General features: G+C 39.6%; 2 protein-coding genes across 8 annotated transcripts in view; one reads left to right on the forward strand and one right to left on the reverse strand.

Moving 5' to 3' along the window:
* The window catches only part of LOC140930284 (amidase-like), a 117,834-nt gene that overhangs the window by 86,756 nt on the left and 14,920 nt on the right, over window positions 1–16,158 (reverse strand). Inside the window, exons 8-10 of one of the 2 annotated variants that reach the window (XM_073379962.1) lie at window positions 14,743–14,787; window positions 14,198–14,485; window positions 13,068–13,301 (exon numbers count right to left, since the gene is read on the reverse strand). In XM_073379962.1, the coding sequence (XP_073236063.1) occupies window positions 13,105–13,301; window positions 14,198–14,485; window positions 14,743–14,787 (530 nt within the window). In that variant the 3' untranslated portion in view covers window positions 13,068–13,104. Of the gene's footprint in view, window positions 1–12,453; window positions 13,302–14,197; window positions 14,486–14,742; window positions 14,788–16,158 lie in introns of those variants that run through there. The other variant, XM_073379961.1, reaches the window with a different exon arrangement.
* On the forward strand, window positions 2,726–12,346 carry LOC140930285 (tRNA-queuosine alpha-mannosyltransferase-like). 6 transcript variants are annotated; one of them, XM_073379963.1, is made up of 9 exons: window positions 2,726–3,201; window positions 5,727–5,894; window positions 6,829–7,096; window positions 7,446–7,531; window positions 8,712–8,821; window positions 9,651–9,795; window positions 9,896–9,966; window positions 11,027–11,118; window positions 11,949–12,336. In XM_073379963.1, the coding sequence occupies exons 1-9, from the start codon at window positions 2,888–2,890 to the stop codon at window positions 12,045–12,047; spliced, it is 1,353 nt and encodes a 450-aa protein (XP_073236064.1). In that variant the 5' UTR covers window positions 2,726–2,887; the 3' UTR covers window positions 12,048–12,336. The 6 variants fall into 6 exon arrangements, 4 of the variants coding, with proteins under 4 accessions (XP_073236064.1, XP_073236067.1, XP_073236065.1 ...); XM_073379967.1 differs by having other exon boundaries at window positions 3,092–3,201; window positions 5,714–5,894; window positions 11,949–12,339; XR_012164832.1 differs by lacking the exon at window positions 11,949–12,336 and having other exon boundaries at window positions 9,651–9,800; window positions 11,027–11,093.

A 16,158-nucleotide genomic window follows, 5' to 3' on the forward strand; every position in this document is an offset into this window, starting at 1 on the left:
TATAATGGAAGCTTTATTTAATGCATGGCTAATTTCAAATTTTCAGGTGACTTTCCACCCCAGGTATAGAGGGTACATAAAAGCACATTGTGGAAGTGGAGAAAGAGTAAGAGGAAAGTAAAACAAAGGAAAGAATTATGGGAAAAGGAAGAAATGAAAAAATAGTTGTAGAATTGTAAACAAACAACTTTATTTTTATAAAAGTAATAAACAATTTTTTTTGTACATTTTATCAAATTCATAGAGTGGTTTGTTTGTGGTTTTGAGAATTTTATTAACCAAATGGTCAAGCTACCCAGACATGCAACTGAGCAGCCAACTGCTTGGCCTCAATGAAAATTGTTTTTTTTTTTCCTGTTTTCTTTTTTCTTTTTTTTCTTTTTTTTTTTCATTTTATTTGCTATTTCTCTTAAAGCCTTCTCCAATTTTCTTCATTTCTTCATTTCTTTCTCCAACTGATTTCTCTGTTCCTCACAAGCATTTGACTGCAACACCCTCCGGACCTCCAACTCCTCCTATTACAGCTGCAACATGGATATACCTGCATGATCATTTTTATTCCATTTTAAATTTATGATAAGCTCACCATACTGAGTGAAAAACAAAAAATAGCCCATAACCAGCTTAATGCAGAAGATCTTGTCTCATCAGGAGCTCAGAAGACAATCAAGGAAATAGGTAATAAGTCACAGGGAGGGGAAGGAAAACACCTTCCCCCCCTCCCCCCCTTGAGTGGAGGAAGGGGGAAGAAAAAGAAAAATAATTCATCCCAGGATCAACAGGATCTATTTCTACAATTTTCAACACCATGATGGTACCACTTGGCTGAGGACTGTTGTCAGACAGTTCAGTGTGGAATAGGGTATGGAAGGCAGAGAGTTTCGGTGACAATGAGGCTCCTAGGATTTGAAAAAAAAACAAAACAAAATACAAGTGCAAAAAGCAACTATAAATAATTTTGCAAAAATCCTAATATTTAGGATAAATAATTTGAATTGATACTAGAGTTTCTAGTAAATGTAAAAAGATAGCAAGTGAACATGGGCGGGCTGGCAGAGGCCAGCAGTAGATCTAGGGAGGTCCCCGGCCCTCCATATTTCTAGTTCAAATTGAGGACAACAATGCCAAGAAAATTCTTTTCTAGATTGAGCTCCTCCGTACCTTAAGGTCTGAATGAGTGGTTCCTTCCCGCCACCTTAAGGTCTGGTGAGAATCCTCCCCCCCCCTGCCCCACCCCTCTTCTTATCTGAAGGTTCCGATCTGCCACTGTAGGCTCCAGGTCCTATATCAGAGCTATACAGAGACACTACACTAATACAATCTGCAGGACCATTTTTTTTTTAGAAACTTGAGCTTGTAATAGTGATCACCAAGCTACAAGAAGTATGACGTGAAGTAAATTAGGGACCTGTCATTTATTAGAGGGTGGGGGCAGGGCTGGTGCAATTCTTTATCCTGCAGAAAAAAATGTAACCCTCCCCCATGTATGGTACAAAATAGTTATGACCCTCCCCACACTAAAAGATATGACAGGGATTATTAAAAGAGATCAACTTTTACCTTGCGATGAAGGGAGGCGCCAATATTGAGCACGAACAATTCTGGTGCTGCTGGAAAATTTTACACGACCGATTATGTTCTTGTCCCAGCTGATTAGTTAATACTGAGGGCGAACATTATGAAGCTCAGTGAGTTACTAGAGAACATATTAGATATGGATAGACGCATTAATATTAAAGCTCACCTTAACACCCTGTTTCACTCAAAGACTGGTAATTTTATACAAGGAGAAGAGTATTCTAAATCGTTTGATGAAGCTGTTATTACAAGGCTTGATGAAGCTAAAAAAAGAGTAAACAGTGAATTGAAATATCTTAATGAGAAACTTGATCAATGCAAAGACATGTTTCACAGTGTGTTGCTGTTGAAAAACAAATCAATAACAAGACGTACATGTAGGGTTGTTGGGTAGTTCAGGTTGATCATTATGAAAGTTCAAAATGCTTACTGTGCAAGGGACTTGTTTGTTAAATAATATATTTTATTTGTGGATTTATTTTTATTTTAAGTGAACAGCAATGTTTGCTAAAAATGGTATGGCCCGCCCCAAAGCCCAGCTTAAATTTTTGGTGACCCTCCCCCCAATTGCACCAGCCCTCCCCCGCCTCTAATAAATGACAGGTCCCTTATGTTTTTTTTTACTATTGTTAACACTTGGAATCAACTAACCCATAACATTACAAGATGGTTAACTGACCTTAACTGTATTTGTACCCTCTTTGTGAACGTAACAATCATGTTTGTATTGGGAAGTTCAGTAATAATAATCCAGATAGCCAAAACTTCCATATTTTGGCCATTCTTATTCTGAAGTATCCACCTTATTCTGAGCTATCCAAACAGATACTTTGCTATGAATAAGCTTTACACGGCAGTCGCGGTAGTGGTACTGTAATTAAACAGACATTGTTTGCTCCTTGCACTAAATTCTTACAAAAAGAACGTGAAAAACAACTAACCTCTATGTAGGCTTTGATCCATATTTTGGAGTGACCATTCTCATCTTAGCCTTCTTCAGTCTTTGTATACTTAGTCTTTCAACACAACAAGGTCGTAAAGAGTCGGAGCGATGTGCCGAAAAATAATTTTATTCAGTTCCAGTCTCCGAGCGGATACCTGATTTTGGAGTATCCATTCTAGTCACGACCAATATATACCCGTATTCCCGGGAAAATTACTGTTGTGCAAACCAAAGAGATATGAGAGCGATTTTCAAAAAAATTGCCAGTTGAAGGAGGAAGTGTTCAAAGGAGCAGTTAAAAATATGATCGTCGTTGAAAAGTCGCTCTTATGATGCACTTTGCTACATGGACGATCACGTTAAAATATGAGCTGTAATAGGAACTGTGTCAACAAGAAGTTGTGTTCAGACTCTAATTCAGTCGATCAAAGGTTACACCTTGATAATGGACTTTTTTTAAATGAACTGCCACAGGAAAGTGTAAATGATCTAAATGTAAACACATCTGTTCTTCTGATTGAACCATTTTATGGTGGGTCGCACAAACAGCTGGTCGATTTACTCACAAAGGAAATTCCAGGCTGCGTGTTGCATTGTTTACCTGCAAAGAAATGGCACTGGAGAATGCGAACAGCCGCTCTGTGGTTCTCTCAAAATATTCCCCATTGCATGAAATACAAGTAAGTTCTGCATCTTCGTCTTCAGGAAAGGAAATAAGCATTTTTTCCTACAATTGAGGTTAAAAGTGTTGGGACATCCTTTCCTCTCCAAACAGTGTTGAATTTTGAGAAAAATGGGAGGAGACGAGTCCTTAATAGCCCACATTCGATATATAACAATCCTAACATGACTTCAAGACTTAAGGGTCAAAATTGCAATTTTTCACCACTCCATTGTCTTGAAATTCCCTTTATAGACTTGAGCACATAGAAAACCAAACCAAATATAGAAAAATGCCCAGAAAGCCTTGGAGTCATGTTAGAATTTTAATACACCAAACATGGGCTATTGGCCACAACACTGCTGGGTTTAAGTTGGGGGACGAAAGGATGAAGCCAAAGTTGATCAAAAAATTGTCATTAGGAGCAGAGTCCTTTGTAACAATTATTTGACCTCCATTGTAGCTTTTGATGTATCTGCACAGTTAACCTTGCAATAAAACTGCATCTTGGGACATTCCGTTTTTTTATCCACTCCCCTTATGGATGACATGAATCTGATCCCTGTTTTTTTAGTCCTTTTTTAAATCTGAAGTGTTGATTTTTTTGTTTTTACCTGTGATAAAATCCGCAAGATCCAAATTTTGATGGCTTCTGGAAAGAAAAATTGGCAACCCCATCCTTGGCGGGCTGGGCAGGCGGGTGTCAGAGGTGATGAGGAGGGATTGTCTTTTCTAACAGATTTTATCAGAAATAAGCAGGAAAAGCTGACAGGAGTCTACTTGAGGAGTAGATGTACTCAGCTCATTACCTGCATTTAAGTAACCACCTCCAAAATGTGAACCCTTTAAAACAGATCCTCTCCTGTGAGTACAGGGGTCAGTATGTATGTGGTTACAGGGATGTCACTAACATTTTTTTTAAGTTGCGGGGTAAATAATTATAACAAGTAGGCGGGAAATCAAACAGCTAGGGATTTCTTTTGGTTTTATTTTTCTTCTATTTGCCTATGAAGGTAGCTGGGAACCACATTCATAGTAGCTGGGGGAAATCCCTGGCACCCAGCTCTTAGCCTGCGTAGCAAGCGTTTCCGTTTGGTTTCGGAGCAAAGAAAGACCGAGGAGCGGGATTCTCGGGTTTGGCCGCGCGAGAAATGAAACAAGAGCCAAAAAATGAAAGTGGGGGGAGGGGGAAGGGAAGGAAGGAAACGCTTGCAGACAAACCCCTCGATTTTGAAAACCTGCGTTCGCCAGCGAACGCAGCGCCTGATTGGCTCGGCTAGTCAAACAATGTTGACATGTGTCGATCAAAGGTTTGTTTTATACTGAGAGGACAGTATGGTACGTGACACGTATATTAATTTTCAGTGGTTGTTGTTTATTATCTGGTCGGCAAGATTTGCCCTCCAATGCAAAAGCATTTTCTTTGGCCTCTTTTAAATCGTAAGGCTCTTCTTGCGAGTAAATAAGGGTTTCAGGTCGTTTAATTTATTCTCCAAAGTGCCTCCTGGATCTGAATAACTAAAAGCGATTTTCTTTTGTCCGCGAATGCGATGGTTTCGTGCTGGGCCCAGCTCGTTAGTGTTTTTTTGAGGGATGTTGAATTCTCTCAGATGGTGATTTACAGACTTTTCTGTTAGACGGATTAAAAAGAAAAATGTCGAAAGCCCGTATTGATCGTTCGGATTCATTGATATTTCAACATAAACGCCGGCCATGTGTTACAAAATACAAAAAAATATATTTTGGGTTCACACACGCGTCCTCTGAAGTCCATTTCCGCTCCACTGAAAGCCAAACATTTTATTGGTCAATTATGACAGCTGATGACAGCATCAAATGTCGGTGTGCGAACTCAGGCATGACAGGCCAAGTGGGCGGTTTTCAAAATCCCAGGGTTTGTCTGCAAGCGTTTCCTTCCTTTCTTCTCCACCCCCTCCCTGCTCTTTTACTTAAGCCATTTTTCGCGCGGTGTTTGACTCTCGTTCCTCGTTCTTTGCTCCCAAACCACACGGAAATGCTTGCTACGCAGGCTACCCAGCTCTTAATTATTATTGCTACTGGTGAGGCCCCATCCACATGACTCAGAATTCTTTTTTTGAAACTGCATATTTTTTTTCATGTAAATCTGCGTTCCATCCACATTAAAACCAGTGAAACCCCTCACCCAAAGCAGATCAAATTGAAACTGCTCTCCAGAAGTGGTTTTTGGATCTGACAGATTGCAAACCCGTCTATAAGACAATTATTGAAACTGGATGTTTTTTAATGCAATACATAATTATGTGGGTTGTGCCTACCCAGATTCAAGTGGATAAGGTCTAAGAAAGCAATAGATAATACATTGTAATACTATTGAAACAATTTAACAAAAATATGTTTCATGTCTTATTGATTACCAGTACATTTTTTAATGATACACATGTAACCTTACACTTTCCTAAACAGGTTTCTCACTCTGGATGCATGTATAAAGTGATATTACCAATAAATTAGTTAGTATTGGTAAATATCTTTTTATATAAATTTGCAAGCTGGTGTTTTCAGGGTGATGTTTGTAAGCTCAGTGCTGAATTTAGCTGAATTAGTTGCTCTGAGGCCTGACTTTGCCCAACTGAAGAAGGTCCTTTACTTCCATGAAAATCAGCTTATTTATCCAGTGAGAAAACAACAAGACAGAGATTTTCAGTATGGCTACAACCAAATTTTATCATGGTAAGGTCAAAGACCAGCTTGGTTATTTTACGCAGTATTGTCATTGTCATCGTCATGGCCATCATCATCATCATCATCATCATCATCATCATCGTCATCATCATCATCATCATCATCATCATTATGATAATGATAATAATAATAATTATTATTATTTTAGATCAATAATTCGTTGTCTCTTGACATCTTTTGTTGCTCAAAAGCTATCAGGGTTGAGAAAGAATCTAAGACAAATTAATTTTTGTCTTATAAAAACTGTAAACTAAAATTGTATCTAGCTGGAAGAATACTGGTAAGCTGTTAATTTTCAGGCATGACTTTGGAGTTGAACACAGGACCACCAGGGAACATAAAAATCCAGCTAGAAGTCAGAGCAAGACTTGAGATTGCAAGTCCTGTGCTGTGTCCACTTGGGCAAACTGCCTCCCTCCAGAATTAATCTTTTTTTGTGTTTTCCTTTTGTTATGATTACTATTTTTTCCACTGCTTTTGAACTGTATCCCTCCTGGAAGTTTGAAAAAACCTTAAAACAAGAAAATTTACAGACAGCATAACACTGAAAATAGCCTGTGTAGCAGCTCCTTGGAAATGATGGGTGTGATAGAAAACGGGGCAAGCTCACATGTCCCCCTTGCACACACCATTGTTTCTTGCATCTATAATAGTATCTTTCAAGTGCTTGTTATACTCAAGGTTTTTGGAAAACAAAATCTGATTGCATCTGTAAAATAAACAATCATATTAGATAATATAATATAAAAAAAAGGTTGTAACGCTGTGCTGAACATTATCGAGTTTGACTTAGTGACACTCTGAATGAATTCCCCATTTGATCTAAGTGCATTAGATCATATACCCATGCATTTTGCGCTATATAAATAATAAAGTTATGTTATGTTATAATAATTATAATAATTATTTGTTTGTCTGGCAGTCTGGTTGCTGATGTCGTTGTGTTCAACTCCTCCTTTAACATGGAATCATTTCTATCATCAATCAGCAGCTTTCTGAAATTAATGCCTGATTTTCGACCTAAGGGACTAGATCAGCTTATCAGACCAAAATGTAAGGTTCTTTACTTTCCTCTGATGGGAGGAGAACAGATGGGAGGGAGTTCAAGTGCAGAGCAGGAGATTGTACATGAAGTTCCAGCTGGAGAGATTAATGAGGAAAATCTGTTAGTTGATACAAATGGTGAAAAGGTAACAAGAAAGAGTCTGCAGTAAACACTGTAATTTATCTCAATAGCTTTTTATGATACTATTATTTAAGATAAGCTATGCGTAGTTTTCTCTCTAAATCCAAGGCACATGTGCAAGAACATGAAGCCTGGAGAACCCCTAACACTTGTTACAAGCAGCATAACACATCTTGTTATGCCATAAAGTCTTGTTCTTTTTTTGTACCAAAGATAGTGAAACTCAACAGGAATTCACCAAATCCAAGGCACATGTGCAAGAACATGAAGCCTGGAGAACCCTTAACACTTGTTACAAGCAGCATAACACATCTTGTTTTGCCATAAAGTCTTGTTCTCTTTTTGTACCAAAGATAGTGAAACTCAACAGGAATTCACCTCACCCAGAAACAGAGTCAGATATGTCGAGACCCTTGCATATAGTTTGGGCTCACCGATGGTATGTGCTTCCATTATGATTTCTGTGTTTGTTTTTGTGCGACTGGCCATTTTGAGGGTGTGCATGTAGATTAGCTAGGTTGGTGTTGGTTTCTAATTATTGTTCTATGGCAGTGTTTTCTGGGGCAAACTTTTGCCCCAGTTTCTTGTTCAACTTTGTAGTAGTTGGTAAAAGAAGTGATGGCTTCCCTCCAAAACATTGCCATTGATATAAAAATCAACACAACACTGACCCAATCTCACATGCAACCTCATCTCACTTGCCGTTTCATAATGGATAATTAATGGCTTGTTGAACTAAATAGAGCCCGCTTCTATTTGCATTCAGCAAGGTTGAAGAATGTTCATTTTGGCACTTGTATTTGCATTTACCTTTGTATAAGCCTAAGGAATTTTTGTCTATAATAGTACAGGCATCAATAATATTCTTCTAGATACAGACACCGTACATGTATTTCAGACATTCATTTTGTTCTAGAAGATACCAAAATCCATACAATCCCTATCTCTATAGACACCTCTGAACAGCCATATGCCGGACATCAGTGTTTAGGAATATGTCTTTGGAGTCCATGCACATGAAGGTGGTCTGACTTTACAAGGACACAGGCTACAAAAAGCCACTACTCAGGGTGTTGATTAGGCATTTCTACAGAGAATTCTTCGGCTAACGTTCAGTAGCCTATGACTAGTTTTTATTCAGTCATGGAGCCTCTTTCAAAATATTCTCCCGTAACATTAAACTTTTCTCCTGCTACTACAATATTATTCTTAATGAAAATCCTGCTACTTCAGGTTGAAGCAAGCATCAGACTTACGTATAAGGAGCCAGCATTGCCAAGCAGTTAGAGCACTGGACTTTCAATCCACAGGCCCTGATCTTGAGCCCCACCCTAACTGCTGGCTGGATATATTTTTTTGGTAGTTCTGTGCTCACCAGGCTGTTATATAGCCAACTGGTTTGCCTGTGGCCACTTGAGATTGATACTAATTAAAAATTATTTTATTAGTTGTTTGTGTCCTTATTATTTTGTGGGCCACAATGTAAACCATTGGTCAGTAATTGTGTTATATACCCTTGTGAAATATGGTGTATTTTTCTAGGAAAATCTGTCCAGAAAAAAGTTCATAATTCTCTAAAACATCAGTAAGATTTATTTCTCTCACATGTAATTAACTAGGGAACATGACAAGGGTCCAGATCTGTTCTTCCACACTCTTTATCAACTAGCTGATCAGAATTTGGAATTCAAAGTTTCTGTCATAGGAGAGACATTCTCAGAAGTCCCAGGTATGCGGACAGCTGAAGTTAAAGTTCTTATAAAATAATAATTCCATAAATCCTCTATTAAACCAAACAAACATCAGACACCATAAACAATACATCAGACATCAGACATAATACATCATACATCAGATATCATACATCAGACATTAGACTGCAGACTTCAGACATCGTACGTCAGACATCATACACCAGACAACAGACATACATCACGTACATCAGACGTCTGACATCAGACTTTTGACATCAGACGTCTAACATCAGACATCTGACATAGGACATCAGACATCTGACATCAGACATCTTACATCAGACATCTGGCCTCAGACAACAAACAGACATCATACATCGGAGAACAGAATCCATGGGCGGATCCAGGATTTTTTTTAGGAGAGGGTGCACTCGTCTCTTGCTCTACTTCAACACCAATAAACCACATAGTTTTTTTTTTGCAGAATACCACTTGTATTAGAAAACCGCGGGTCATCTCGGGGGGGGGGGGGGGTGCGCACCCCCTGCACCCTCCCCCTAGATCCGCCTTTGGAATCAGACATCAGACATAATACACCAGACATCAGATGCCTGACATCAGACATCAGACGTTTGACATCAGACAACAAACACCCGACAATACATCAGACTACAAAATCAGACATCAGACATACATAATACATCTGACATCAGACATCAGACCATAGACGTCTGACCTCAGACATCAGACGTCTGACATCAGACATCTTACATCAGACATCAGAAATTTCTACAAGTTGTGGTTCAGTTTTAACCTCACCACAACATTTTTTCACTAACTGAATATACTTTTTCCTCTGTTTAGAAATTTTTGAAGAAGCCTTTTCATGTATCAGAGAACATATTGTTCACTGGGGCTACCAGCAATCTTGCCAGGAATATGTTAATGTTCTAAAGAATGCTGATGTGGCTGTCTCTACTGCAGAACACGAGTTCTTTGGTGTTTCCATGTAAGGTGACTTGATTTGATATCACAGATTATGTGCAAGTACAAAATGTCACTTACGATTGTACTTGTTTCCAATTCCAATATTACTTGCATTTTTGCAGGCTGGAGTCGGTGCAATATGGCTGTTACCCACTATGTCCAAATAAACTTGTGTACCCTGAGATATTTCCTGGTAAGTTGACAAATAAATGTATTTATGTTTGCAGATACTAAGTGACTGAACTGTTGTCATTTCTCCACCAAAAGACGTCTCTGCTGCTCACAGATTATTATTATTATCATTAATTATTACTATTATTTTCATGGTAGTCAGTCTGGCTAAATCTGTATGTGTGGAAGCTTATCCAATAAGTGTTAAAAAAGAAAACTCCCATAATCAGGTTCAGTATGCTACACACAGCCTCTGATGTCTAAATGACAGATTCTCATGTTTGACGTAATGAGCGAAATGGAAGCATTGAAAAAAATTGTTGCCCATGTGTGAATAAAAAAAAATGGAAAAGCAATGGGAATAGAAATCTTCTGCTACTGATTCCAGGACTTATGATCTAGTGAGAACTGTTGAACTTGTACACAAAGACTAACCTATTCCAGTACCCAAGTTCGGGCGGTACCCCAGATTTCAAGTTACAGGGATGATGGAATGGGGGCAAAAATCAAAACCCCAAAAAATCCTGGACCAAAATTTAATACCCAAAAAATCCCATGCCGAATTTGCGAGTAATAACAATTTCCAGAAAGCATTGAACGATGTAACTATCACGAATCTTCATATCATTTTGATTACCCCAAAAAATCCCTACTTAAATGAAGGTAGCCAAAAAAATATTTGCCAAAATTTTCCTACCCAAATCCTGAAATCGAAAATTTCAAACCCCAAAAAATCCTTTGATCATCCCTGTCACTTGAAATGAGGAGCACCCCCCGCCCCCCCGGTTCCATTGGAGACTACAGACTTAAGATCAGCAGGGAACTTGACAACAATATGAAAAAATACTAGCTTGTTATCTCACTATTACATGTAAATAAATTATGAGAATGAAAAACTTTAATACTATAGTATGTCCCAAAAAAGAGTTCTCTGTTATTGAACAGCAGACCCTTTACGAGGTTTGGGGTACAAAGTTATTATAAATATATTATTAAATATAATTATTGTTATTATAAAGTCTCATTCTTTAAATTTTTCAGAAGGATACTTATGTAAAGGATGCAATTTGCCTTATTTTTAGTGGAATATCTGTACTCGACACCACAGCAACTGGCCAAAAAACTGAGATATTTTTGCAAGAATCCACGACACGTGAGAACACACAAAGTTATGGTAAGAATACGTGAACAAGTTAATTGCGCACTTCAGTTTATTATAATAAGCAATGTTATTGATTATTGAACGTTATCGTGGGACTACTTTTGCTTTCTGCGACAAAATCTGCGGTGTTTTATCACCCACATTAAAACCTGTCTTACAATAAATCAGTTTGTTACAAGTTGCGTGAATAAAACAAGGGAGTCAAGCGATACACGGGAATTACGTCACTAGTGCAAAACAAGTTGGCCTTGAGCCGGTAAAACGCGCAACCTTTTCAGATTTTGTTGCAAAAAGTAGAACTACTCTCTACTTTCTGCGACAACTTTCCGCAACCTGCAACAAGCTGATTTGTTGAAAGACAGGTTTGAACGCGCAACATCGCTATTGAACTTGTTTTGCAGCAACTTTGCAAAACAAGTTGCACGTTTTTGCTGCCCGTTTTATCCTCAGTTCTAGACACGGCCCTAACTAGTGTCACGTGCTTTTCACAAGTGCACCGGTTATATTTTTTCCCGCCCTTGGAACTGGGCGCATGTTTCTCGCCAAATCCTGGGTACTTTTTGGCGCTCGCTGCTTTTTTTTCTTTACCGCTCTAAAGACGCTGCCTGGAAAAGGCTGCCTGTTTTTCATGTTTCCCGCGCCTTGCGCTGCTAAGCATGCCGCTGGTCTTAATGAGGCTTGCATGTTTTGTCCCGCCGATATAAAGACACTAATTTAGTTTTTAATACTAGAAGTAACTGATAATTCGAAGGCTGGATAGAGTTATCGGCCTCTTGAACAAATGTGCCGGGTCAGCTTCAAGTTTTAGTATAGTTCTAATTGTGCGACTTCCCGTTTTGCAGGTTGATTGGAGACAGTTCTTATGGGAAAAGCTTAAGGATCAATTCATTGAACTTTTGTCTCCAGCGGATAAAGAATCAAACGATAGCGAGTCTAATTGATAGATGTCGTCGCTATTAAAACTGGAAGCGCGTTACATACAAAATAATTTTGAAATAATTTATCAGGAAAATCCCCGAAAAAATTATGAATTGTTACTGAGGAAGCTCGGTTGACATGATGTGGCAATAAATATTGAACTATTGACGACAAAGGGTAGCCTTTTAAAGGACCAGAACGGGTAATGCCCCGGAACGGCCCAAGTTAACACGTAAAGCAAGAACAGAGCGTAAGATTTTGAAGGTGTACGTACTAAAAGAGAAGTTAGAGCGCATTCGGCTCTCTAAACTAGGCACAAGGGGGCCTGGGTGCATGCTCCCCCAGAAACTTTTTAGTCTCGGGATCGAATGCCATTTTCTTGCCGCCGTTGTCCGTAGGACATTTCCAGTAAACATATACGAAGGAAAATACAGTAGTTAGTTGTTTATTTTACCCATCTCTAGACTTATCGGTAAGGTACAGTGTTTACGAGAAAAAAGGGTAAAACAGTGACGACATCAAGTAGGTTACCAGCAACGGGCGAGACGTTTACCCTCAGACTAACACAAAGACACCAACATAATGCGAAAAATTGATCAGTCATCCCCATTCAATGATAAAAATTCTTTCAGGAAACAAAAAATATATTTTCTTTTGCCACGCTACGCTCCTGGTGCGACCATCTCCATTTAGAAGTGATTCCATGTGAACACTGTGTACGCACGGGCGTAACGGCGTATATGGAAGCTACGCTCCTGGTGTGTCCATCTCCATTTAAAAGCGTTTCCATGTGAACACTGCTCGAGAATCGTTTTTATAAAACAAGTAAAAATTCGCCCGTTAACATCTCTTAAGGGTGCCATTGGGTTTTCCAGGGACAATAGTTGTGAACATAACATGGTTAAGAACCCCGACTAGCTGGAGGCAAGTCAGTAGGATATTTTTTTTTAAATAAACGTGGCCGAGAATTTGAACTCGGGACGAGCGAGAACGAATCCTGCTAGCAGTCAAGGTAGGACTTGAACTAGGGGCCTCTGAATAACAAGTCGAGCGCTCTAACCGCTCGGCCCCGCCACCTCCTTAATTTGTGGTATCCCTGATCTTCTCATAAGCATAGGCGACATTAAGAACAGTGGCTTCATCAAACTTTCTTCCAACAATCATCATTCCAACTGGTAAACCCTCGCTAAATCCTGCGTTGATTGACAGAGCTGGGTGACCGGTCACGTTGCAAGCACACGTGTTTCTGCTATTGATATATGCTAGTTCCAAGAGCTCTACAAGACAAACGTTGAGTGTTCAATTATTACAAAGAGCCCGTTTGCCCGTAGCTTTCATTTGAATACTTACACTTTACAAAAAACCTCTTAGAAATACTTGACTGAATATGACCTGCACTACATCTTCTAACGCCGCATTAGGACTTCATCCATGCGTAAAAACTCGGCACCTTGTACAACCTCATGAAGAGTAACGCCGGAAAAAGCAACGAAATACCGTATTTATTCGATTAACCACCCTGGGCGCTTATTAAATTTTTAGACCTTGAGAGGAAAAGTTGGACGTCACGTTACCATGGTAGCAATATTTCTGGATCACAACAATAGGGAGTTTAAGCAACGACGACGGTGACGGCAACGAGAACAGTTAAAAAGCAATAAGTTTATATTAGCAAAACAACAACTTTGCACGTGCATCACGCTTTTTTGTACATTTCTTAGCCTTGGTTGCAGGACGCGCTTGCTTTATGGAGTAGGTAAACACAACAGAAAAATTTTCCTTTTCTTTTTCTTAACTTAAATACGGTCCTTTTGGATTCAACCCCAGACAATTTCGCCAACCTTTTCACAAATTAAATAAAGCTGAATAAGATCGATTAAGTTTTAAAGAGTGCGAATTCACTTCTTAAGTGAATTTTCGGTTTGTTGTCATCCAGAAATTTTGCTACCATGGGAACGTGACGTAACGACTTCTTCTCTCTATTAGAACACAGGATTCGTTTCATCTTGCCCTCTCGCGGAATCAGCCATATTCTAAATGGAGTCACTGTTTGTAGGGCTGTCCAAGGTGGTTCTTGTGTGTGGGTGAAATTCTTAAGTGCGAGTGGAGAGATTGTGTTGGTTACCCAGATCAGTAATTACGCGACTTCCAACATAAAAAGAAACAACCTTACCTGACAGCGAGCCACTCTCCTTTGGGAAGACTAAAGCCTTCTTCGGAGCTGTCGGTAAAATCAACACGTCATACTTCTCCAGTGCTTCGTCATAAGCTCTACAAAGAACTCGCCCCAGGTTCTGCGCTTTTCCATAGGAAACGCTGTTGTATTCGTCGTGCAAATACTTTGCAATTAGCCTAGCCATTTTGCCGGTTGCTGGCAAGTCGTTGGAGTGGCATTTCAGGCCTCGAAAAAAAGCCTCTTGAAGAGTGGTGTCATAGTACATCTTTCCATATGAACCAAAACCTAGAAGTAGTGTGCCAAAAACGCCTTTATTTAATTACCAGTGTTTATATCACAGAGTGGTAATTCATTTATTAGAGCGCTTTTTTTTTTTTTTTACGCGCTGTTTTTTTTTTTTACCCCCTTTGGAGATGGGGCCACCCTTTCTACATGGTCATTAGACCCACTCCGGAACCTTAAGTTCCCTAAAACTAATAAAACAAAATGGTTTTTTAACTACCGTGAATTAATCCCCTAAGATGGAAAGAACAATTACTTACCAGTCCCTTCGAACAACATTCGAAATCCGACGATAAGATGCCTGGCTGCAATGTGAAAAAGAGATTCCTTGAAATATTGCATTTTCTGCGTTTAGAAAGGAAAAGATTGAAAGAGTCTTTTTTCCAAGATAAGACCGCGAGCAAGCTCCTCTTTTTAATCGAAGTTTGTGTCCAGAGATATCAAGCGGGGGGCAAAGCCGTAAGGCATGAAAAGTAACAACTCTAGGGACGAGGTTGGTGGCCTAACCTGCGCGCAAGCTTTCCATATAATTTTCGGTTTGCGAGCAAAGCGAGTCGCGAGGGAACTGGTGAGCGAGGGTCAAACCTGAAAAGGGTTCCTTGCTATCAAGTCTCCTTTCGCGTTCCGCCCGCGTGCATGACGACATCCCTCAAATGAGAACTCTGTTGCTCACAGGCTACTTGCGGCCATGCTTCGCCACTCGCGCGTTACGGGTGATCTTAGACTACGAGTAGTCCCCCATTTTTCCTCACGGATAGTAGAGCGAGCGAAACGCGAGCGCGCGTGAAAATCACCCCACGCGAGAAAAGGCGACACGCGTGGGATGATTTTCACGCGCGCTCGCGTTTCGCTCGCTCTACTATCCCTGAAGAAAAGTGGGGGGCCACTCGCGCGTTACGGGTGATCTCGCAGCCTAACAGTTCAAACATATAGATGAAAATATTTCGATCAACAACAGTTTGCCGACTGTCCTCTTTGAATGACTATTGGTGCTGGTCTTTTACTTCTAATTCGGTGATTGACATGTGGAGCGAAACTATAGGACAATCTTAAAGCTTAGCGAAGCGAAAGCAAAGATATTTTAAAGAATTAATATAACCTTTAACGCTCATTTAGAAAAGAAATCCCTTCATTATAATATATGGCTACAGTAGCTAAAGTACGCACGCTCGGTTGGCTATTTTCTTGTAATGACCGGGCACAGGAGCCCATGATGGGCTCCTGCCGGGCATTACTAGCGAAGTGTCCAAGGCATAAACAATCTGTGTTCAACTTGATGGTAGACATCGCTATGGACATGCATGTTATGGTCAATTGACAGCTGTCAAAAAGACTATCGACTGACCAGTGTCACCCGACTGTATCGCGGGCTCAAGTGTACAAATCATTGAGGTAATGTTTAAAGTTATCCGCTGACTAGTTATTGGTTTAAATTGATCGCATGCTCAGGTCCATAATGAAAAGGCCATATGATAAATAACTTAATGACTTGGTCATTACATGGAATTTCTCTGTAATGACCCCACTTTCGGTTAATAAGTAGTATTTAATATCCTTTTCATATCAAACGTCTATTTACATAAAAATAAGCAAAAAAGTGCCAAACTTAAGCCTCACTGCGACTCAAAGGCCAGGTCACTTTGGACCCACAAAAATTTCGAATTTGTAAGCAGCTG

This window comes from Porites lutea, chromosome 3 (genome assembly GCF_958299795.1).
Source record: "Porites lutea chromosome 3, jaPorLute2.1, whole genome shotgun sequence".
In the NCBI taxonomy this organism is placed as follows: domain Eukaryota; kingdom Metazoa; phylum Cnidaria; class Anthozoa; order Scleractinia; family Poritidae; genus Porites; species Porites lutea.

Coding starts and splice junctions, on each gene's coding strand:
- LOC140930285 (XM_073379963.1), top strand. CDS start 2,888: ATGAGCTGTAATAGGAACTGTGTCAACAAGAAGTTGTGTTCAGACTCT. Junction 9,796..9,895: donor GAGTTCTTTGGTGTTTCCAT/GTAAGGTGACTT, acceptor GCATTTTTGCAG/GCTGGAGTCGGTGCAATATG. Junction 9,967..11,026: donor GTACCCTGAGATATTTCCTG/GTAAGTTGACAA, acceptor CCTTATTTTTAG/TGGAATATCTGTACTCGACA.